Genomic DNA, 24,434 nt, shown 5'->3' with positions numbered 1-24,434 from the left:
GGAGGCTTGGGAACTCATGTCACAACAAGCTACGGTGACACTGAGCACAGTTATTAGTGCTCAGTGTCACTGTTTTGCACAGGGCAAAGTAAGATGACTAGGAGACTGCATGCCATAGCGATGACTTATAAGGCTTTGGAGGGATTGGCTGTTGAGCCACTTCCCTGCTTTTTGCCTCCATCTGAAAAATGGGGATAACAATACCCAACATCCGGGTCCAAGAGATAAGGCATGAGAAAAGCTTGGCCAGGGCCGTTTCATTTATTGTGTCCTGAATGTCACTTCACCAGAGGCCACTCTCTCTGTCGACTCCCTGTTGTGCTCCTCCTCAAGTTGTTGTTTGTTGTTGTTTTAAGATTTTATTTTTTAAGTAATCTCCACACCCAATGTGGGGCTCAAACTTACAATCCCGAGATCAAGAGTTGCATGCTCCACTGACTGAGGCAGCCAGGTGCCTCCTTCCCAAGTTTTAATTATTCATTTATTAGAGTGTTTACTTGTTTAATTTGCCATTATTCTATGGCTTAATGAGTACAAAGATCTCCTTTTGCCTATTTCCTCAACATTTCATGAGACATTTGGCCCATAAAAGGCACTCAACACACACTAGCTAAATGGGCCAAAGTGATTATTAGCTCTTTGGACAAGTGTCTTATCCTTAGAATAATTTTTTTTAACGTTTATTTTTGAGAGAGAGAGAGAGAGAGAGAGAGAGAGAGAGAGAGAGAGAGAGCGCGCACAAGTGGAGGAGGGGCAGAGAGAGAGAAGAGACACAGAATCCTAAGCAGGCTCCAGGCTCTGGGCTGTTAGCACAGAGCCCAACGCAAGGCTCAAACTCATGAACCGTGAGATCATGACCTGAGCCAAAGTAGGACACTTAACCGATTGAGTCACCCAGGCGTCCCTAGAATCATTTTAATTCCCAGGTTTCTAGGGTAATGCTAATTTTTTCAAAAACTTTATTAAAGTAATTCAGGGAGGTAGTTTCATTCTTTCAGATGGTTCCATCCTTTTCAGTAGAGACAAGGAATAATTATACCAGTTTGGTTCCCTGGAGGAGATCACAGAATGCCACAGTGACATAGCACTGGCCTTGCCTTTGAACCCTTCACCATGCCTGGTTAAGTATGGGTTTCTGTCATCATCATGGAGAGTTCAGTACTCATGAGGATGGAGCTCTTTAATAGAAAATAGGCCCATCTTCAGGAAATGGCTTCCAGCACCTACTTCCTGCTCAGACTTTGGGATCCTGAAGCTGTGACAGCCTGAAATGGGCTCTAATGCCCTCACTGCTACAGCTCCTCTTCATATCAGGGTTTGAACATTCTTGTTGCTCACCAGCCTTTCCTTTTCCCTTGGGTATCAGATACAAGCTCTATGCTTAACTGTGCAGACACAAGTCCAGAAAAATCTCAGAGAGAAATCTTTCCTGGGTAGCATGAGTGACTAATTCAGACCAACCAGGTTCCATTTGTGACCTTGGGCAAAGCACATAACCTCTGTCTCATCTTTGAATCAGGGATAGTACCAACTATAGTACCAACTAGGTTGTGGGGAGAAGTCGGGGAGCCTGGTATAGAGTGCTCAGTAAAGGTTAGTTTCCTTTTCCCTCCTTCAACAAGACAAAGTCACCATAGTCACCAACTTTACTAAACCCAGAGACTTCTTTCTGCAGCAAGTGGAGCTGGGGGATGGACCCAAGAGAGGTAGGAGAGCCACAGTGAGGCTGGAAGCTCCCCAGACCTCTGCCAGCTCCCTTCACCTGGCCTGGTCAGGGCCAGGGCACTTCCTGGGGGCAAATGAAGACCACGGGGTGTGCAGGCCTAGAAGGAGGAGATGTTGGCCAAAACTTTAGAGAGAACCTAATTATTAATTGCACAAGTCTTTGAAAAATTAACTATGTGCAAGGCACTTTCTAGGGGGCCCAGGCCAGTGGGTGGAAGGAAAACAGTAAAGGCTGCTGAGATCAGCACACTGCCTACGGTTGTTTTTTGATCTTCTCACTTGATCATTTGAGAGGTCGGCAGCTTTGAAACCCATTCACGTACAGTGATCAGGGCTCAGAGAGAACAACCTCGTGTTCACTCTCATGTAGCTGGTTAGTGCAGAGCCTGGGTCTATAATCCACATCTTTGTTTTTGTGCTTCTGGAGATAATTTCTCAGCGGCAGAGGTTAAGAGTGATGAATTTGATTAAGCTAAAGGGAGACCTCTCTCTCTCTCAGCTGAGAAGTATCACCCTTTTGAGAGGAATTGTAGACTTTATAGCCTTCAAAGATTATAATCCAGACTCCTCTCATTCACTGACGTTGAAAGGCTGTAGCCAGAGGGGGGTCCAAAATCATACAGCAAATTGGTGACTGAGATGGGACCAGAAGAGACATGAAGACAAGCTGGAGGAAATAATGTAATGCTTTGGGGGCAGGGGAGGCCAAAGGCCTGGGTTCCTTTGGGGACCCTCAAAACCACCCCCTTACATCCTCAACAGAACCACTTCTTTTCCTGGAACTCCTTCCCCCACTGTAAAGCTCACTTCCAGCCTCTGGGGGGGACCATCCTTCCTCATAGTCCTGAGACCATACTTACATACTTACAAACATACCAAGCTTACATACCAAGCAAACATACTTACTGGTTTCCAGTCATCAAAGCTTGGGGCCAGGGCTCAGCTTAGATGCATGCTTTGACTGGAGAGGATAGGGCTTTGAAGGGCCCTTCTGGACATCTTCCAAAGTCCTTAGTCCTAGGGCACCCAGAATCCTCTCAGCTTGGGAGTGTCTTCAGAGAGATGCTCTTGGTATCGTTGTGGGTAGCTCTGCATCTGCAGTGCTCAGCAATTTGTACACCTGGGATGAGAAAGGAGACTCATGCTCCTTAGAGACCCCCAACTGGGCAGCCCTCCCAAGCACAGCTAGGCCAGGGAAGAAGGCTCGGGGCTCTTTGAGCTCTATCATAGGGTCTTTGGGGCTCCCAGCTCACATCTGCAGGCTCTGTGGTTCTCACAACCACCCATTTCCTCTGACGGCATCACAGACCATCAAGGAGCCACCTTCCCCAAGTTCCTGTTTCTAAAGGAGAAGCAGCTGCCTTGTCATCCTAGAGGGAGAGGTTTTTCTCTGGCTTTGTGGCTTGGTCTTGCCTGAGGAACATGGAACTGAGGTAAGTGAGGAGTTTCCCATGCTTACCTGACCATTATAATCACCTGAGTCTCTCGCTGGTATCAGATTCCTGGGATCCCCCATCTTCTGTGTCCAAGTCACCAGAGGAAAGCCAAGGAATCTGAATTTTATACACTCCCAAGAGATTCCCTTGACTGGCTTTGGGGGAAACACTGCCTTGGAGTGATGTGTCCTAATCTTTAATGTGTATAGGTATTCCTTGGGGATCTTGTTAAATATTTATTTTTGAGAGGGAGGGAGGGAGTGAGAGGGACAGAGAGGGACGGAGAGAAGGAGAGAGAGGGAGCAGATACACTACTGGGGGAGGGGCAGAGAGGAAGATCATGACTTGAGCTGAACTCAGAAGTTTAACCGACTGAGCCACCCAGGCTCTCCTTTGGGGATCTTATTAAATAGCAGATTCTAGTTTGGTGGGTCTGGGGTGGGACCTAAGATTCTGTACTGCTAACAACTCCCAGGCAATACCCCACAATGCTGGTCCATGAACCACTTTGGGCAATACGACCAAGACAGTGGTTCTCTAAGTGTGGTCCCAGGCCAACAGCCTCAGCATCATCTGGGAGTTTGTTAGACATAAAAATTCTTGGGCCCCATCTCAGATCTGCTAAATCAGAAACTCCATAGGTGGGGCCAGCAAATTGCTTTCCACAAGCCCTCCAGGTGTTCTAATACACAGCCCAAGCTTGAGAATCACTCAGCTAGGATAAAGAATTTTAAAAATCTTTTAACTTGTTTTATTTTTTATTTTTTGTTTAAATTTACATCCAAATTAGTTAGCATATAGTACAACAATGATTTCAGGAGTAGATTCCTTACTGCCCCTTACCCATTTAGCCCATCCCCCCTCCCACAACCCGTCCTGTAACCCTCAGTCTGTAATACTCCATTGTACATATATACCACATCTTCTTTATCCATTCATCCATCGATAGACATTTGCGTTCTTTCCATACTTTGGCTACTATTGACAGTGCTGCTATAAACATTGGGGTGCATATGCCCCTTCGAAACAGCACACCTGTATCCCTTGGATAAATGCCTAGTAGTGCAATTGCTGGGTCGTAGGGTAGTTCTATTTTTAGTTTTTTGAAGAACCTCCATACTGTTTTCCAGAGTGGCTGCACCAGCATTCCCAAAAAATCTTTTTAATGTTTATTTTTGAGAGAGAGTATGTGTGAGCGGGGGGGGGGGGGGGGGGGGGGGGGGGGAAGGGCAGAAAGAAGGAGACAGGATCCAAAGCAGACCCTGCACAGAAACAGCCCGATGCAGGGCTTGAACTAAAGAACCATGAGATTATGACCTGAGCTGAATGAAGTCAAACATCTGAGCCACCCAGGCGCCCCAGGATAAGGAATTTGATAGAATTGTCTTTGTTACCTCATTCATTAAAATTTAAATAAAATCCTCATCTCATTAAAGTCTAAATAACCACACCTATGGCTGCCTTTCCATTAGGGGGCTTAGTATTCCTGGAGACATCGCTTTTTAACACAAAATGGCACTGAAATAGCTCCTGACTATAGCTCAGACCATAGTCTTTTCTCGGGCCCTGCCAGCCTAAGAACACATTCCAGCTCAGGTTTTTTCTCCCAGGGAAGGTTGGTTTGAGGTTTAACTCCACGGGCACTTGGTGTAAAGAGCTGAAAGGAGCCAGAGTGGAGGCACATCCTGTGTAAGATCATTCTAATTAGAATATTAGAATGGGTGATGGCCAAAGAATGTGGCCTGTGGCAGGGAGGGAAGAGAGCACAGGCCCACCCTCCTGCTCTTGTCTGCATACAACTCTGACGTCCACCTTCTTATTTGACAGACTGGCCTCAAGGTTAAATCAAAGGAGGCACCTGAGAATTAGTTTAAAAGCCCGGATCTGCTGTTTATTAGTTTTGTGACCACTTGTAGCACCTCTGGGCCTGTTTCTCATCCATAAAATAGGACTAGCATTTACCTCACCGGACCAATATTATGAAACATATAGATGGTACAAAGGCCCCCAGCCTATGACAGATGCTCAATAAAAGGCAGAATATGAGGGGCACCTGGATGGCTCAGTCAGCTAAGTGTCTAACTTTGGCTCAGGTCATGATCTCACGATTTGTGAGTTCGAGCCCTGCATTGGGCTCTCTGCTGTCAGCATGGAGCCCACTTAGGATCCTCTGTCCCCCTCTCTCTGTCCCTCCTCCACTCATGCTCTCTCAAAAATAAACATTAAAAAACAAAAAAAGATAATGCCAGAAAGTGATATAATAAAATCTTATTTTAAAAAAGGCTGAATATGAAAATGCATTGATTTTGGAAGAACTGGAAAAATTTTCAGGCTAGGTGACCTCGGCCAAATCACTTAATTCTCCTCACCCATTCCTTGTCTATGAAACAGACTTGACCACTTTGCAGGGGTGCTGTAAGAACTGGGTAAGATGATTTACATGGAAGAGCTTTTATATAATCATCTTGGGTAATCTAAGTGGCCATTTCCTTGACTCTCACAAAGCAGGCATCCAAGTGTTTCTGGACTGAACAGGGAGAAAGGAAATGAAAATGATAAGAGAAAAAAGTATGGTATGGACCAATCAGGTGTAGTCAGTTGCAGCCTGACTCCAGTCACAAGGCTATGGTGGGAAAGCAGGCAGCCATTCATGTCAGGTGTGGCAAGAAGGCCAGAGTGATGTGGGTTTTAAGAACTGCGACCATCAGACCACCTCCAGCTCAAAAACTGTTGTCCTGTATTGTCGGGAATTCAGCTCAGTGCCCTGTATCTCTGTCCACATGCATTTGCTTCATCTCCTTTCCCAGGATGAGCAGGGTCCATGTCATGTTACAAGTATCTTCCATAGACACAGCAACCTCGATGTACTTACTATATGGTAGCAGCAGCCCCTGGATCATTTGAAACTGATGGTGGCCTCCTAATGTTACTGGTCGATACAAAGAGCCATTTCTGGAGAAATGCAGTCTGGTCTGCTTGAGGAACCCAGGCATGTGGTTGCAGACTACTAAATCTACCCCCAAAGGTGGCAGAGCTGAAATGTGAAACACCTTTCCAAGACCTTAGCGTTTCCTCCTTCATTATAAGCCACACGATCGGGCTTCTGATGATTTTTGGTTTGAGGGGAATAGCAGTGTGTCAGATGGGCCTGGAGTGCACTCCTAGATGGGCTTACTGGTATGACCTTGGGCAAATTATTTATCCGGAGTCTTCATTTCTTCTTGGGTGAGATAATGATCGGTATGTGAAAAAGCCCAGCATGAAGCCCAAAAACACAAGTACCCTGGTTCCACCCTGAACCCCAGTGAGTGGCTTGAGAGAAATAACACCAGCAATCAGGTAACAATGAGACATATACAGCTTTATTTAATAATCTGTAAAAAGTTGTACTCCGGCAGAGTGACGCATTCCCTATCTCAGCAGAAAGCGAACAGTGTGTCTGAAAAGCCCCTTCCTAAGATTCGGAACTGTCTAACCCTGAGCTTACAGCTGATGCCATCACGAGCCGGGGCCCTGCTGTGCGGCAGCTGGTTTCATCCTCTTCCCAGTGATACTCTGGCTGGCTGTGACCCCTCACACAGCATTCCACTAAACACAACTGTACCTGCATACTCTGTCCTTATAGACTAGCCCCTTCCCTCTCTTTTTAAAGAACTGTCAAAAATCTTTCTGAGAAATGGGTTCTGTACCAATTTCACTTAGCATCCACTAAGTCAGCTGAAGTCAAGGCTATGCCTATTATACATGATATTCCGTTGATGTCTGTGCCTTTTTCCCCCAGCTGTTTCCTCACCATCTATGTAATTTTCAGGCCATACCTCTCCTTTCTCTGAGGATTGAGGGGTGGAGAAACACTCTTCATCAGACTCAGGAGGCACTTCTTGTGGATATCTGGTAAGTGTTATCAGACACTGCAGCAACAGCAGTTTTGCTCTGGCAGAGCAGAGGCCTGATATTTTGTTTTCCACCTTCCTGTGCTAAGAGAGTCCAGTAATTAAGCCACGCTCACTTCTTAGGAAAACTCCATATTGCATCAGAACCTCATCATTCCTGGGCTTCTAAAAGAATATTATCCCTCCCCTTTATTTACAGAATAACATATGTAAATGCATTTGGACAGAACAAGGTAGCTGGCCACCCTGCCTGCCTCTCTTATGTAACAGGCTCCCTTCTATTGGTCACAATCAATAGTAATCATGATCTTCCACATTCCTCAGAGCTGCTGAAGTCACTTTGCAAATCTTGTTGACTAATTTGGAACCAAAAGAGAATGCAGGGGTCTACCCAGCCTAGAAACCTGTTCTGTAGATTTCCCTTAAAAACACCATTGAAAATGAAACGGAAAAAAAAAAAAAGTCCCCCTTTTTTTTGTTGTTTTGCAGAAGCTCTACAAGAAAGCATATCTAAAATCACAGAACTATGCACACACAAACACAGACACGCGTGCTCACACACATACACCAGGATCAAAGAATCTTGTCAGATACGTAGTTGGGAAAGCACGAAGAAAAGCTGGCAAGGGAAGATACGGAAATCTGATCAGCTAAAGATGCTGGAATGTTATAGTAATGGCAAGGAAGTGGTTCTTGGTACATACAAAAAGGAGGGTGGGCAAGCAGAGAGAATGATAAATCCAGGATACCAGAGAGTGTCAGTGGCCATGCAGGAGTTAAAGATAGATGCCAGTTTGCTGGATGAAATGTTATATTATGGAGTGGTCGTTTGAAGGAGGATGGACTTGCATGGTCCAGGGGAGGATCATCTGCTTAACAGGACACCTCCATGGTCTGGTGTCTGTCCACAACATCAGGGGACTCAGAGGATTCTTGAGTTCCATCTGATTGATTGCTGGTGACAGATCGGCTGAAGGCACTTTCTCCAGAGCCGATGCTACTTGAAGTTGAGTGGGTTCGTGATCGGGCGAGCCGGGTCATGCTGGCAGATGGTACTGCAAGAAAGAACCAAGAGGACTAGAAGATGGAGCCCTGGCTAAGCTTAGCTAATCCAGAAATTTCACCAAAGGCTTTGCTTTATGTTTAGCTTTCCCAACCCATTTAAGGGGAGACCCAGGACAAGATACAGCCATCTCCATTTTGCATTGTTTGCTTAGGTGAGTGGCTATATGCAAGGTTCATTTAATCCTCTGGATCTGATTGGAATCTCAGCTAACTCTAGTCTATAGGAGAATAAGGGGAAACCTAAGTCCAGAGTACAGCCTCTTAGCTATGCCCACGCCATTCATACAGTGATTAGGAAGGAGGCTTTGGGAACCCAGATGGGTAACCAAAACCTGCAGTGCATGCAAGACTAAACCAAAAGAAAGATGAACCACACAAGTATGAAGGTGTTTCACAAACACAGTGCAAGCCCGATACAACAAGACTACCATCCGTGTCCACAGGCTATCCTTGCTACCTGGGGAGGAGACATCCAGGAAGGTGTGGGTGTAGGGGAGGACAGGTGGGCTGGCGCTGACCTCTATGCAGACAGCAAGGTACATGCTGCCTGCAAGGGAAGGACTCTAGGAGTGGGTGTTTCACTCAGACTACTGTTCTACCACTGCTTTGACCCTATGGTCCCTCCAGCTTGGCCAGGACACGGCCTTACCTGGCATAACTTCCCTGCCTATCTTCCTGAGGCACTGGCTACTCCCTTAGCTGTCATTTCAATGCTGGGGTCAAAAGATGCCATCACCTGCCAAGTTTTCCAGGCATAGGCTCTGATATTCCTATTTAGAATCAAGGCTACCCTTTAATTCCTGTGTCTGGGGTTCATGCAAGGATCAGTAGGTGGTGGTGGAAGAGGGGCCCTGCCTATAAAGTTTTGGGTACTGCTGTGATCCTGGATCTGGATGGTAAGAGAAAGCTTGGCTATTACAACCCGCTCCTTTCTTCCTGGGGAACCAGGGCTGGACCTGCAGGCTAACCCTCTTAGGGAACAACGAGCCACGTTCTATCGGGCTCTCACTGCACAGGAAAACCGCGGACATGCTGCAGGCAGCCATACAGCCAGGAGAGCATGGCTGGGAGGCAGGGGCGGGGCCAGCACAGAGGAAGGTACCTGACTCGGTGCTCAGGTGACTGAGCTGCACATACGGGACTGGAAGCAGGATGGACACAGGAAAAGGCAGGTTAGTGATCCAAGAGTGCCAAGTGGCAACCTCGGCTGCCTAGTAAACACTGACAGAATACTTTAAGGGACAAAGTTTTATTTTAAGCTCCCAGAGAAGAGGTGAGGCTGACTGATATTTTATTACCATCTAGGGTGCTTCTCTCAACTAGCCAAGGGCAACTGTTTTCCCCATACACTACCAACAGCCATCTGTTTTGGATCAGAAATGGGCTGGAAGATCAGCTGTTTCCTAGGAAAGGGATGAAAACCGGGTAGGGAAGGGACTTCTCCTCCCAGTGAGCCAGAGAGATGTGGGTGTGGGCTCGGGTGGTAGTGGCTCACAGACGGGGATGACACAGCCACTCTAGACGAGACATACACAGTCTGCCTGCCAGGCACAGGGCTGTACCCAGGGGTCAGCTGCTCCCCAGGCAGCGGTCCAATGGCCATTTACCACACTTATGCCAAAGACAGGAAAAAAATCACTCTACTGGGTAAAGAGCTCTGTACCTGGGTTGAAGAGAGTTTTTCTTCTTAAAAATTCCAAGAAAGGAGCAAGTGTGGATAGTCTGTGACAAATGAGAAAGCTGAGGGGTCTCACAATACAAGAGACCAGGACAGTGGCACACAATATGGACACATCCTTGGACTCACTCTAAACTACTCTGCAAGTTCATTTCCTATTGTGGGGCGGATGTAACTGAGGAGATTACCCTTTTCTTCTGAAGTCTCCATTGTGTTTTTCTAGGCCAGGCATCATTGCCAGCTGAGTTCAAATGCAAATTTCAGATTCACAAGTTTAGGAAAGGCTAAGTCTCAGTGGTTGAAAAGATGGACTCTGGAGTCAGACTGCTAGGGTCTGAATCATAGTTCTGCAGGTGAACTGTTATCCTAGGAAATGTGTTTATTAGTCTCTTTAAGCCTCAGTTTCTTCTTCTATAAAATGGGACTAATAACAGAACTTACCTCTTAAGGTTATAAACACAGAACGCCTGGCACAAGGCAAGTGTTTAGTAAGTGTTAGCTCACCTTATATATATACATACAGAAGAATATTCCATCAATATTTTGTTTTTTACTTGACTTTAGGCTGGCTACCACAGAGGTTATGCCCTGAGAATTGTGGGCTCCCCAGATGTCAAAATTGACCCCATTATCATTAAATTTTTGCTAGAAAGAAAGTTTTGTACTACTCACTGTAGCCCATTCCCTGCAAAAAGTACTTGAAGGCCTCGGTGAGCTTTCCAGGCTAGGGGAACAAATAAGAAGGTATTAATCTTTGCACAGGCAGAGAAGTAGAATCAAATGAGTGCTTTGTAAAAAAACAATCTCCTTACCTGAACTACTTGGGGTAGCCCACCACAGTCTGCCATCTAAAAGAGGAGAAAAATGTAAGTACTTAAACTTAGAGGATGTGCTGAGAATCCATGAGTCTTTTCAAATAGGACAGGATTAACTTAATGTTTAACTAAAGTGTATGTTTCCTCAATGCACTCTTATACAAAGACATATCCTAACAATAACCTTGGATATAAATCTGAAAAGATTATTTACTACTTATTAATTAGTAAGATGTACAGCCTGATTTTCAGGCCCAGGGTGAGAATTTTCCATTAAGGGTGACAGTGAAGTTACCACTACTTCACTGGTTTTGCCACTACCTTGAAGAATGCTACTCTGAGAGTCCTCAGTGTGACCCTAACTTCTCAGGGTACCATGCTTTGTAAGTTCCCTCTCATCCTAATATCATCTTCATTCTTCAACTAAGTGGATTTCTCCAATCAGATGGTGATGTTGAATTTGGCCAACTCACTTTCCTCTCAAAGCTGGATTTGGTGAGGCTCTCACTTTGTAAATATTTACAGCTGGTTATTCTCACCTGTGCAAGGATTTCTAGAGTAGAGTTTTGTTAGCAAGCATTGGAATTACCTGGAAGACTCGTTAAAACTCAGATTCTTGGGTTTCTGCCCTAGAGATTCTGATTTAATAGGTCTGGGGTGGGGCTCAAGAACGTGCATTTCCAATAAGCTCCCAGGTGAAGCAGATTCTGCCAATCTGCAGAAAACATGCCTTGTTTCTAAGGCATGACAGCCAACTACGGGCCTACTCTCTTCCTTCCAGCTGTTATGCATTCTGTACTCAGTATCCTGTACAGGCTGGCTGGAACTTCTCAAGAAAAAGATATAAACCATCGTTTCTATTCACTAGCATGAAAACGTTGAGGTGGGGGACTGTTATTTAGCAGATGGGAATGCTACAGAAGGCACAGGAATTTGAGGTTAACAAGAGGCAGTACCCTAAAATTCTAATAATAATATTAGGAACAAACATTTACCCTGATCTAAGTATAAAACACACCTAACTGGCACAGGCTATATTTTCATGAAGTTTAAGAGTCAAAACTGACATAAAACAGTTAACACGCGTAGAGAGAAAATATTAAGAGCAACTATTTCCAAGCTTGATGCCTATTAAATAGTTGGAGTGGTGGGCATTTTTGCCCAGAAATAACCACATCCATGGATACTACGGAGTTCAGTTTTATGCTTTCAGAATACTGATTCAAACCTGCAGGAAAAACTATTTGAAACCATATGCTTTAAAAAACAAAACAAATAAAAAGACTTCCTATTTTGGACCAGTTCATCAACCACTTGGACCTCAGAACATTCTGCATTCTGTTGCCTCAGAGCATTAACCCCATGTTCTATTTCCAGGAACTATGGCCTACTTCTGGTGAAAGGACTTCCCTTTCAAGCCACTTCAAAGAGAAAGGGAAGAAATCAGAGGTCTTTCAGGCTGAAAAAGTAGCAGTAAGCAACATAAGATCAGCACTTCAATACAGTAATCCATATTCAAATCAGTGTGTCAGGCTGAACATTTTACTACAGGCTGTAGAAAAAGCGAGGTTGACACTCTTGCCTGGGGTACAATGAATAGGGGAAGAAACTTGATACTGATTTCAGAAATTTAATATAAGAGCTGCTCTCTATCTGCTCTAAGAGAAAGAAAATGCACCCACCCCCTTCATTAGATCATTGGAAGCTTCCTTACCAATACAATAGGACTTAGCATGTAAATAATTCCCTCCATCTTAATTCTCACAACATTAAATAATGCTTATGAAGTTTTTAATGACATGGGAAAATGCTCATATCAAAAGTTGAGGAAAACAGACCCAGGGCTGTAAATATTCGATGACCTTAATGATATAAAAAGTGTATAGGAATGGGGCATCTGGGTAGTTCAGTTGGTTAAACATCTGACTCTTGGTTTCGGCTCAGGTCATGATCTCATGGTTTGTGAGTTCGAAGCCCAGTGTCGGGATCCACACTGACAGCACGGAGCTTGCTTAGGATTCATCTCTCCCTGCTCTCTGCCCCTCCTTTGCTCGCTTTCTCTCTCTCTCTCTCTCTCTCAAAATAAATAAATAAATTTAAAAAATAAATCCACTGAAAGTGTATAGGAAAAAGACACCAATATTTTTACCAGAGGAGAACTTTGGGTGGTAGGATTATGGGTAATTTTTATTTATTTTGTTCTTTACTTTTCTCTTTTTTCCAATTTTCTACAAGGAGAATATATTCAGGAAAAAGAAATTAAAAAAAAAAAAAAGAGAATCAGACAATCAGAGAGAGAAATTTTCTTTCTTTCTGGGCAACTATTCCAGAAATACAGTAATTTGAACCTTGTATAATTAACTTAAAAATTGGCTGGCAATGAGAAAAGAGAACACCTTACCTTTAGCAAAGTTGTATTTATAGGATTCAGGCGAGAATTGCATTCAACCTTTAAAAAAAAGAGAGAGAGAACAATTTTATGAACCATTAGAAAAATAAGAAATAGCTTGGCACGAGAATGATCTTCCAAGATCAAAAGCTCAGTTTGGAGATGGCTCAATCAGCCAAAGAAATGTCCAAAATACAAAGTAAGAGATATGTGATGCATTTTACATCTGATTATTTCTGAGTAAATCTAAAAAGTCTGGCTAATTTCATTTTCTGAATCTGTTGCGAGTATGTAAAGAACTAAATGTTCAATCTAATTTCTCCTACTGGCTACATAACTTGGGGGTTAGTTACCTATTTTTAAATGTGAATTGGACCATGGCTCTCACCAGCTGGGGTCCTGATGGCTTCCCAGCACAAATGGCCCTGACTAAGCCCTTTGCACCCCCGCTCAACCCCATCCCACAGCTTACCCCTTTCCTGTGTCCTGGGTTTGCCATTCCTCACACCCTCTTTCCTGAGTCACAAGGTCTTTCACTGCCCCACCTAAATACTGACCACTCTATGTTCTCTTCTCTCACAGCAGTCATCATAATAAAGAATTACAACCTATGTATTTACATGTTTGGTATCTTATACTCTTAGATCCATGGAAGCAGGGACCTCAAAGAAAATGTTTTAGGGACATAATCTGCAGGTTCAGCAATGTTTTATGGCTAATTTGATCAACTAAATCTCTCCTTTTTTCTTACACATGCTTGCCAAGCACACACATAAAAACACTGCTAAGAGCCTGGAATCTAGCGGGGGTGAAAATACATAATACAAGGCTGAAGGACATCACTTCAAAATTTCACAACTGAGCTGAGCGAGAAGGATAAGTAGGATTTCAAGAGATAGAGTGAGAAGGGGTAGGTGTTTGAAGACTTCCAGAGTCAAGGGAAAAGCATAAGCAAAGGACCAGGTGATGTGAAGTGGATGTGCAGAGCACGTGTGGGCTGCAGAGTAAGTGTGGTGTGAAGACGCACTGCGAAGCGAAGCAAGTCTGGGAGGCAGACTGGAGCTGACCATAGAAGGCAAGAGGCCACAGAAGGTTTCTGAGGTAAAAGGATTTGAGTTGTTTTAGGAAAGTAACCAGCAGTGGCCTGTATGACAGACTACAGAGGCAGCAAGCCAGTTAGGGAGTTATTCAAATTACCTAGGCAAGAATCAGTAATCCGGCTGAACTCTGGGGATTGCTGATGGGCAGGTATACAAAACTCTTCTACAATCAGGGGATGATTTAAAAGCCAGGATCACCAAACCAAAGTTTTGCTCTATACAAATGACAATGCAGGCAGTAATAAGCAAATGTACCAGTTTAGTACAGAATTACGCATTAACTCTGAAGGGGAGAATTTAAAAACTGGATCCTTAACTGCCAAGTATAGGTGAGAACATAGTAGATATGCAATAAATATTTTCTGGAAGAATGAGCTCCCATATCTGGATTTAATATAATAAATATGCTTTCCTTGGTTCACCACTTTGTAATTTCTACCAACTCTATAAGAATTCTCCATAGCTGGTGAGCTGAGCCAAGCACAATGGTTGGTTTTTTGACATGTCTACACTCTCTCCAGCTCCCCAAATGCAAAGACTCCATCTTACTCATTTTTGTATTCTCCACTGTATCGAGCAAATAGGGAGGAAGCTCAAAAAATGAGGCTGAATGAGTAAGTGAGCAAGAACAGTTAGCAAAAGGTACCAAAACTTGAGGAGTTCCTTCCTGCTCTTCCATGCATGGATAGCCTTCTAACCCCTACCAATCTATGGGATAAAATGCTAGCTCTTGCAAGGGAGCTACGTTTGAATCTGTCTAGAAGAAAGACTAAATCTGTCTAGAAGAGCATCTACTTTGTGGTACACACAGGCTCCTGAAATTCTTATCTATAAACACTGAAGGTGTGGAAATCAGAACACAAGACCTTAGCTGTACTGGCCAATCTATATAGTCATGTAAAATAACTGGAAATGTTGCTTTAAGTCCATGCAAGTTAAAAAAAATAATTCAGTATTAGAAAATTCTGCTAAGGGTATCTTCTAAAAACAACACTCTTTTCTTGTTTTAGGTTATATGTTTACGAAGAAAAAAATTTTTTAAAAGTAATCTCTACACCCAGCGTGGGGCTCGAACTCACAACCTCAAGATCAAGAGTAGCATGCTCCACCAACTGAGCCAGCCAGGCCCCCTGAATAGATGTTTTTGATAGGTATTTTTGTAGCATGTATCTCTACCTTTTAGTTAGAAAACAATGACCTTTATCAAACTGCTTCATGAAAAACTGGGATCATCACTATAACTTTATAATACTGGGGGAATGTATGTATGTATGTATGTATGTATGTATGTATGTATTTATACATGAGCACATTTACTTCTGTGCTCAAGCCGTGCCATGTATTTTATACCAGACACAGAATGTTTTACAGGATAATTCAGGGAGGTATGAATATATCATCATATCTACTTCACCCCAGCCCCATAAACCTAGTCTATATCTACACCTCTGATTAGTTACTAGACTCCCTTTCCAAAAAGCCTTACTCCCTCATGTTTTTCTCTAAACAGGGCAGAAGTGAAGACTGTCAAAGAATACCCGGTAATCTCACACAGATACCTAAGTTACGTACACTGTAGGAAAAACAAGCGCAGACATAAAAAACGTCAACTTCATTTGTAATAAAAAAAAATACATATTAAAACAGTGGGACACCATTTTTAACCTATCAAATTATTAATAAAATTTAAAAATCTAATGCTGGACAGGATGCTGTGAAACAGGCACTCTCATACATTGCTGATACCAACACACTGCTATCTATATCCCTTCTGAAAGGAATTTGGCAAATGTTGTAAAAATTTTTGCAAAGGTTTATGATTTTTGACACATTAATTCCACTTCTAGAAATCTATCCCAGGGAAATGATCAAAAATTCATTATAGATGTTCAACAGCAACATTATTAATGGTGCAAAATCTGATATAATCAACTGGAGAATGAGGTTAAGTAAACAAAGGTACATTTACAAGACTAAATATTATACAGATGTATGTACTGACTTTATAATATGGAAAAAGGCTACTAAAAATACTATCAGTAATCAGGTCCCCAAACCTTATATGTTTAGTATCACCCAGTGTATGTTAGAGGAAAAGATAATAGTTTACCTTTGGGTAACGGGATTGTGATTTTTCCTCCTGTCCTTCTACTTTTTAATTTTTTCATTTTGTCTACAATGAGCATATATTATTTTTACCAATGTGTTATGTACTTGAGGAGGAGGCAGAGGAAAGCATAAAGTCTCTCAGCAGCCTTCCAGCCTGCTGATACAGTTCCAGGTGTATGGTGGCTGCAGAAGGCTGAGGCTGTCAGAAATCTGACAATAAGCAAATGGTGTTTAGTTATACTACTTGCCACGAAGTGAATGGCAGCACATAAAGCAATCAAAGGTAATAATGATCCCGTCTGATGAAATCTAGTGATTGATGAGGAATTCATTTTCCAAACTGGATAACAACGAGCAAACCCTGACACATGTAACCAGAAATGAAAGAAAAAACAAACAAACAAACGCACGCTAGTATTTACCAACGGTTTCTAGTGTGCCAACAGTGTGCTGTATATACATTTTACTGCATTTTTTGAAAAACATTTATTTGAGAGAGAATGGGCACGTGTGAGCATGGGAGGAGCAGAGAGAGGGATAAAGAGAACCCCAAGCAGGCTCTGCACTGTTAGCACAGAGTCCAACACAGGGCTTGATCCCATGAACTGTGAGTTCATGACCTGAGCCGAAATCAAGAGCTGGACGCTTAACCAACTGAGCCACCCAGGTGCCCCCATTTCATTGCGTTTTAATTTCACTTGTCTTCACAACAACAGGACATACTTACCACAGCCTCGACTGCAGGTGAACTGTCCCCTACCACCAATAGAGTAGAACACCTGAGGAAAGGCAAAGTAAGTGGTGACATTCTGCAAACAGCACTTATATGCTACTGAATACTAAATTAGTCTATGAAAGGCAAAAATATTTAGCAACTCACTAGGGAAACTGAGGTACTTACTTTAATGTCTTCGATTTATTATCATTTTGGCCCAGCAAAGGTCTTTCAATCTCCAGGTCTCTGCGTCTAGAAAAAAAGAAGGAAGCAATACACTTTTCAGGTAAAATCATGGCAATTCAGATTATTTCCTGGTTGGGAAAACCAAAATGTTTTGGCAGGAATATGAAACTCTCTTTCCTTCACACCTGATGAGGGAAAGGGCCCTGTGCACTTTGTTCACAAGCAGCCCTCTCAGTAGCATCGTGAGCGGTACAGAGCAGGAACAAGGTTCCTGGCTCAACCCTGATGGACACAGTGGGATGCTAAAAGTTTAGAGGCAACTTCAAAACTCAATGACAATGCTACTGAAATCCTCAAGTTCTAGTGTTTAATTTTCCACCTAGTTTATAGGAATAAATTCCTTAAGAAAAGGGGAACTTTTGAGGGAAAACCTGTAACTAACATAGTTTTACATGGTACTTAATAAACCTTTCTGATTTCAACTAAAAATAAGGAGGCTCTGTTATAAAGAGGAAGGAAGGAGCTAGAGAGACCAAGTTCAAAATCTCTGGGTGAGTTTGGGTAAGTTACAGCTGACCCATTTTCTCAATCTTCTCCCATGTACCCAGAAAGCTAGCAGGAGCTAATATTTTTACCCTGGAAAAGCTGGTCCCAAGATAAGAATCAGGCTCTCTCAATGACTGGGGGAGACACGAAAGTAGGTTTTGGAATACCAAACAAAAGAGAATTTACTAGTGTCCTTGCGCAACTTCTGCCTGATGACAAGATGTCAGCAAAGAGAAACGGAATCAAGGCCCAAGACTTCGATTCTTTCCTTCTTCTATATGTGTTTTTCAGTCTCGCCTCACACTATCTGTATGTTTTTGTGTGTATGTAACTTAGGTACTTTTTTGTCTTAAAACATCCTAAAACTACAACTGGTACTTGAATTTGCCCAAAACAGCCTTCAGTTCATGCATTCTTTTCCCCCCTCCCCCCAAGTAATCTCTACGTCCAACACGGGGCTCGAAGTTACAACCCCAAAATCAAGAGTCGCACATTCTACAAACTGAGCCAGCCCCCATTCATTCTCCTTGAAAGCTGTTTTCCTATCTGTCTGAAAGCCCCTCTTTTTCTGTGGTACAACATCATGAAAGCAATCTCATTACACAACACTGGAAAAAGTAGTTTATTTCCCCTTCTACTCTCCTTCAAATGTCCATTATCTTTTTAGAACTAGTTTATACTTAAGTGGAGGAATAGGAAACAACTGTACCCATTATAAGAACCCAGGAAGAGCTGTAGGTTTTCTTGGTTGATATCTTGGGCAATATGCAGTCGGTAAGTTTGAATCAGGTCCAGGTTGGCCTGCAACTCTTCCTAGAACAAGTGAAAAGAGACACAGGTAAACTTCTGAGCTACAGCACAAGTGTATGTTGTTTGGTTTGCATTCTCAATGCCCAAAGCCAAATCTCTTTGCTCATGATGGCAAGTGGGGCACAGGTATGACTCTTAATCTTGGGGTTGTGAGTTCAAGCCCCATGTTGGGTGTAGAGATTACTTTAAAAAATAAATAAATAAATAAATAGAACGTAAGACTTCTCTTAATAGACATAAATCTTTATAATTAACTTATCTGTACTGATATAATACAAATATAATCACTGTTACATATATATATATATATATATATATATATATATATACACACACTATCACTTAGTAATATCTATAGATTACATTCCATTTATATTTTTCAAGTTAATTTATCATTTATTTAATCTTATTATCAATACTATTAATGGTATAAAATACAAGAGAAACAAATAGTTCATGCAGTGTAGTGAGTCTCCCTCCCAACCAACCATTGTCCAACGGTCTCTCTCTTGCTGGCCTTCTAGAGGTCATTAGAACAGCTGCCAGGTTCTTGTGTACACAAGCATATATGTACATCTGTGTACACCTGTACACAAGCACACACACATCCAGTAATCGGTTTTAAGCAGAAGAGAAATGTTTGCTTTGGTGGGAAGAAATGTATCAGGGATAGTGAGGAAGCCAGTTAATCCAGGGCAGTGTGTGTAAAGGTCACCATGAAATCTTGTAGAGAAATATAGATAAGGAAAATATTTGTTTGCATTCTTACTACTGTATGCATGAAGTGAGCCAAGAATACAATTGGAAACTGACCAAATGGACCAGAGTCCACCTGAAACTGAAGGGCACTAGAATCACTCTGAGAAAAGTGGGAAATGCTAAAGAAATTATAATAAAAGTAAGTAACGAATGAAGCACATAGAATAGCAAAATTTGAGATACAAGAGGGAAGAAGTGATAATGGTATAAAAGGGGTAAAACTGGCTTAAGTGCTAATGGACTTCTTAGGTAAAGCTGTTATATAAAAATTGCCCCACTTGTACCCCAATGTTTATAGCAGCACTCTCAACAATAGCCAAATTATGGAAAGAGCCTAAATGTCCATCAACTGATGAATGGATAAAGAAATTGTGGTTTATATACACAATGGAATACTATGTGGCAATGAGAAAGAATGAAATATGGCCTTTTGTAGCAACGTGGATGGAACTGGAGAGTGTGATGCTAAGTGAAATAAGCCATACAGAGAAAGACAGATACCATATGGTTTCACTCTTATGTGGATCCTAAGAAACTTAACAGGAACCCATGGGGGAGGGGGAAGGAAAAAAAAAAAAAGAGGTTAGAGGGGGAGAGAGCCAAAACATAAGAGACTGTTAAAAACTGAGAACTGAGGGTTAATGGGGGGTGGGAGGGAGAGGAGGGTGGGTGATGGGTATTGAGGAGGGCACCTTTTGGGATGAGCACTGGGTGTTGTATGGAAACCAATTTGACAATAAATTTCATATATAAAAAATACAAATAAAAATAAATAAATAAATAAATAAATAAATAAAAATTGCCCCCCGCCTTTTTTAAATAAAAAACACAAATCGTGGTCTGCTAGACATACCTTGCTTCTCCCCTTAAAGGATGGTAGAGATCACTCCTTACCATATGTATGTATCATATATGTAGCTGTCTCGTTTATTTATACTACCTGTTTCTCTACAACCTTAATACAAATGGCCACTCTTGCCCGTGACTCTGGGGATCATGACCTGAGCCGAAATCAAGAGTTGGACGCTCAACCAACTGAACCACCCAGGCACCCCACAAATGACCACTCTTTTTAACTTTTGCAAATTTGATAGAAAAAAGAAGATATTGCTGTGGTTTTTTCTTATTGGTGAAGGTAAGATTATTCATGTTTCTAAACCTTATCTGTTCCTATTTCAAAACAATAGAAGCAACATAAGCATTTGCTTGCTTAAATTTTATTTAAAATTTTTTTTTAAAGTTTATTTATTTTAGCAATATCTATGTCCAGTGTGGAGCTCAAACCCACAACCCCAAGATCAAGAGTCACACGCTCAGCTGACTGAGCCAGGTGCCCCAAGACTTTATCGTTTAAGAGCAGTTTTAGGTTCACAGCAAAATTCAAAGGAAGGCTCCTTTGTTTTGAGCAAACGACTCCTCATTCCTGGAATGATCTTCTCCCCCAGCCCAAATCTAAAATGTTGGATTTTATTTGTCCTTCAAGGCCCAGCTGGGATACCTCTGCTACCTTGAAGCCTTCCCTGATCTTCAAATCAGAAGTAAATCTTTCCTGCCTTTGAATTTCTCTAGGCCCCTCACAGTACCTCTCCTAGGGCACTCTGGCAGAGTAGAAAGAGGAAAGCTTCAGAGTTAGCACAAATCTGACTTCAAATCTCCTCCCTCGATATGCTATTAGCTGGAAACCAATTCATACTTCATCTGTAAAGTGGGAATAATACAATTCCCATTATGAGATCATTAGATTGAATTAATACACATAGAACATCTGTAGATATTCAATGAAAGGTGGTTCTTACTACTTATCCCTTTTTACCTATGCTACAATAGCATTTCTGTATATCCTATCTTCCTACAGAGTAAACTAGAGAACAAGGGCCATATCTTACATACTTTTGTCTCTTCCACACACTTAGCATGGAATTCTGTAAACTTTGTGAACTCTTTTTTAAGGTATACAGTCAAAACCAAGCATGCTATGGGGGAGCTGGGTGACAGTTGGTTAAGGGTCCGACTTCGGCTCAGGTCATGATCTTGTGGTTCTGAGTTGGAGCCCCGTGTCGGACTCTGTGCTGACAGCCCAGAGCCTGGAACCTGCATCGGATTCTGTGTCTTCCTCTCTCTGCCCCTCCCAACTTGTGCTCTGTCTCTGTCTCTCAAAAATAAATAAATGTTTAAAAAAAACCCAAGCATACTATGTCTACCCACCATGTGTGAAAAGATCATAGTCTTTGAGACTTCCAATTAAAGATGTTGGACTAAAATACTGCTTTACTCTTTCCAGAAAAGTCCTAAAATTAACAGCAAAAATTTTTCGCTTATGAAGGTAATTGAAGAAGATTTAAAGAAATGGAAAGACATTCCCTGCTCATGGATTGGAAAAATAAATATTGTCAAAATGTCAATACCACCCAAAGCTATCTACACATTCAATGCAATCCCAATCAAAATTGCACCAGCATTCTTCTCGAAACTAGAACAAGCAATCCTAAAATTCATATGGAACCACAAAAGGTCCCGAATAGCCAAAGGAATTTTGAAGAAGACCAAAGCAGGAGGCATCACAATCCCAGACTTTAGCCTCTACTACAAAGCTGTAATCATCAAGACAGCATGGTATTGGCACAAAAACAGACACATAGACCAATGGAATAGAATAGAAACTCCAGAACTAGACCCACAAACGTATGGCCAACTCATCTTTGACAAAGCAGGAAAGAACATCCAATGGACAAAAGACAGCCTCTTTAACAAATGGTGCTGGGAGAACTGGACAGCAACATACAGAAGGTTGAAACTAGACCACTTTCTCACACCATTCACAAAAATAAACTCAAAATGGATAAAGGACCTAAATGTGAGACAGGAAACCATCAAAACCTTAGAGGAGAAAGCAGGAAAAGACCTCTCTGACCTCAGCCGTAGCAATCTCTTACTCGACACATCCCCAAAGGCAAGGGAATTAAAAGCAAAAGTGAATTACTGGGACCTTATGAAGATAAAAAGCTTCTGCACAGCAAAGGAAATAACCAACAAAACTAAAAGGCAACCAACGGACTGGGAAAAGATATTCACAAATGACATATGGACAAAGGGCTAGTATCCAAAATCTATAAAGAGCTCACCAAACTCCACACCCGAAAAACAAATAACCCAGTGAAGAAATGGGCAGAAAACATGAATAGACACTTCTCTAAAGAAGACATCCGGATGGCCAACAGGCACATGAAAAGATGTTCAGCGTCGCTCCTTATCAGGGAAATACAAATCAAAACCACACTCAGGTATCACCTCACGCCAGTCAGAGTGGCCAAAATGAACAAATCAGGAGACTATAGATGCTGGAGAGGATGTGGAGAAACGGGAACCCTCTTGCACTGTTGGTGGGAATGCAAATTGGTGCAGCTGCTCTGGAAAGCAGTGTGGAGGTTCCTCAGAAAATTAAAAATAGACCTACCCTATGACCCAGCAATAGCACTGCTAGGAATTTACCCAAGGGATACAGGAGTACTGATGCATAGGGGCACTTGTACCCTAATGTTCATAGCAGCACTTTCAACAATAGCCAAATTATGGAAAGAGCCTAAATGTCCATCAACTGATGAATGGATAAAGAAACTGTGGTTTATATACACAATGGAATACTACGTGGCAATGAGAAAAAATGAAATATGGCCTTTTATAGCAACGTGGATGGAATTGGAGAGTGTGATGCTAAGTGAAATAAGCCATACAGAGAAAGACAGATACCATATGGTTTCACTCTTATGTGGATCCTAAGAAACTTAACAGGAACCCATGGGGGAGGGGAAGGAAAAAAAAAAAAAAAAGAGGTTAGAGTGGGAGAGAGCCAAAGCATAAGAGACTGTTAAAAACTGAGAACAGGGGCGCCTGGGTGGCGCAGTCGGTTAAGCGTCCGACTTCAGCCAGGTCAGATCTCGCGGTCCGTGAGTTCGAGCCCCGCGTCGGGCTCTGGGCTGATGGCTCAGAGCCTGGAGCCTGTTTCCGATTCTGTGTCTCCCTCTCTCTCTGCCCCTCCCCCGTTCATGCTCTGTCTCTCTCTGTCCGAAAAATAAATAAACGTTGAAAAAAAAAAAAAAAAAACTGAGAACAAACTGAGGGTTGATGGGGGGTGGGAGGGAGGAGAGGGTGAGTGATGGGTATTGAGGAGGGCACCTTTTGGGATGAGCACTGGGTGTTGTATGGAAACCAATTTGTCTATAAATTTCATATAAAAAAATAAAAATAAATTAAATAAGCATGTAAAAAAATTTTTTTTTCTTTGTAGTCATAAACTCATAAGGACAAAGGCAACAGGAAAAGTAACAACAGCAATAACATTCTGAAAGTGGGAAAGCAGAAGGAAGACTATAATCGTTCATTTAGCAGACTCAGTAAGGTTGCTAGGCTGGCAGCAGGGAGAGTGAAAGAAGTCAGTGAACGTGTACCAAGGAGCCTAAAAAGGCTCAAGGACTGTTGGCACCAGTTCTCTCTGCAAGCAGAGGGTAAAGATGGAGCTACCAAAATAAGATTAGCTCCAAGTTCTGTTAAATAAAAATGTAACATCAGGAGGACATAATAATCAAAACACACAAAGCAAAAACAAACAGAATTGAAGGGGGAAATAGAAAATTCAACAATAATAGCTGGTAACTTTAATACCTCACTTTCATTCATGGATGAATAATGAGGTAGAAGATCACAAGGAAACAGAAAACTTGAACAATACTGTAAACCACCAGACCTGACAGACACCCAGAGTACACTCTTCTTAATAGAAGCAGAATGAATACACATTCTTCTCATGTGTACATGAAACAGACAAACCACATGTAAAGACCATATGCTAGGACATAATAAATCTCAATAAATTAAAAAAGAAATGAAATATTAAATATATCCTCTGATCACAATGGAATAAAGTTAGAAATCAGTAATAGGGAAATCTGGGAAATTAAACAAAATACTCCTAAAAAACTAATGGATCAAAGAAGAAATCACAAGGAAATTAGAAAACACTTGTTTTGTTTTGAATTAAAAACATTTTTTTAATTATTTATTTTTTAATTTACATCCAAGTTAGTTAGCATATGGTACAATAATGATTTCAGGAGTAGTTTCCTTATGCCCCTTACCCATTTAGACCATCCCCCGCCCCCCACAATCCCTCCAGCAGTCCTGTTTGTTCTCTATATTTAAGAGTCTCTTATG

At 42.0% G+C, this 24,434-nt stretch overlaps 2 protein-coding genes across 9 annotated transcripts in view; both read right to left on the bottom strand.

Annotated features, from left to right (window-relative positions):
• The window catches only part of SLA2 (Src like adaptor 2), a 32,457-nt gene extending 28,491 nt beyond the window's left edge, over nucleotides 1-3,966 (bottom strand). The window contains exon 1 of one of the 4 annotated variants that reach the window (XM_011280880.4): nucleotides 2,632-3,966. Coding sequence is in view for 2 of the 4 variants with exons in the window: in XM_045053654.1 (XP_044909589.1) it covers nucleotides 205-261 (57 nt within the window). In the remaining 2 variants the exon portion in view is untranslated. Of the gene's footprint in view, nucleotides 1-204; nucleotides 631-2,631 lie in introns of those variants that run through there. The other 3 variants (XM_045053654.1, XM_045053655.1, XM_019826555.3) reach the window with 3 other exon arrangements.
• Nucleotides 3,967-6,501: 2,535 nt separating this feature from the next.
• NDRG3 (NDRG family member 3) overlaps nucleotides 6,502-24,434 on the bottom strand; it is a 70,448-nt gene continuing 52,515 nt past the window's right edge. For 3 of the 5 annotated variants that reach the window (XM_019826549.3, XM_019826551.3, XM_019826553.3), the window contains 8 exons: nucleotides 18,367-18,470; nucleotides 17,112-17,177; nucleotides 16,938-16,989; nucleotides 13,014-13,061; nucleotides 10,610-10,645; nucleotides 10,470-10,521; nucleotides 9,222-9,260; nucleotides 6,502-8,109 (listed from right to left, as the gene is read on the bottom strand). In XM_019826549.3, the coding sequence (XP_019682108.1) occupies nucleotides 7,928-8,109; nucleotides 9,222-9,260; nucleotides 10,470-10,521; nucleotides 10,610-10,645; nucleotides 13,014-13,061; nucleotides 16,938-16,989; nucleotides 17,112-17,177; nucleotides 18,367-18,470 (579 nt within the window). In that variant the 3' untranslated portion in view covers nucleotides 6,502-7,927. The remainder of the gene's footprint in view (nucleotides 8,110-9,221; nucleotides 9,261-10,469; nucleotides 10,522-10,609; nucleotides 10,646-13,013; nucleotides 13,062-16,937; nucleotides 16,990-17,111; nucleotides 17,178-18,366; nucleotides 18,471-24,434) is intronic. The other 2 variants (XM_011280881.4, XM_023251266.2) reach the window with 1 other exon arrangement.

The sequence above is a fragment of the Felis catus genome, chromosome A3 (genome assembly GCF_018350175.1).
Source record: "Felis catus isolate Fca126 chromosome A3, F.catus_Fca126_mat1.0, whole genome shotgun sequence".
NCBI classification, from domain to species: domain Eukaryota; kingdom Metazoa; phylum Chordata; class Mammalia; order Carnivora; family Felidae; genus Felis; species Felis catus.
The sequence above is the reverse complement of the archived record's forward strand: the minus strand, read 5'-3'. Positions and strand labels throughout refer to the sequence as shown.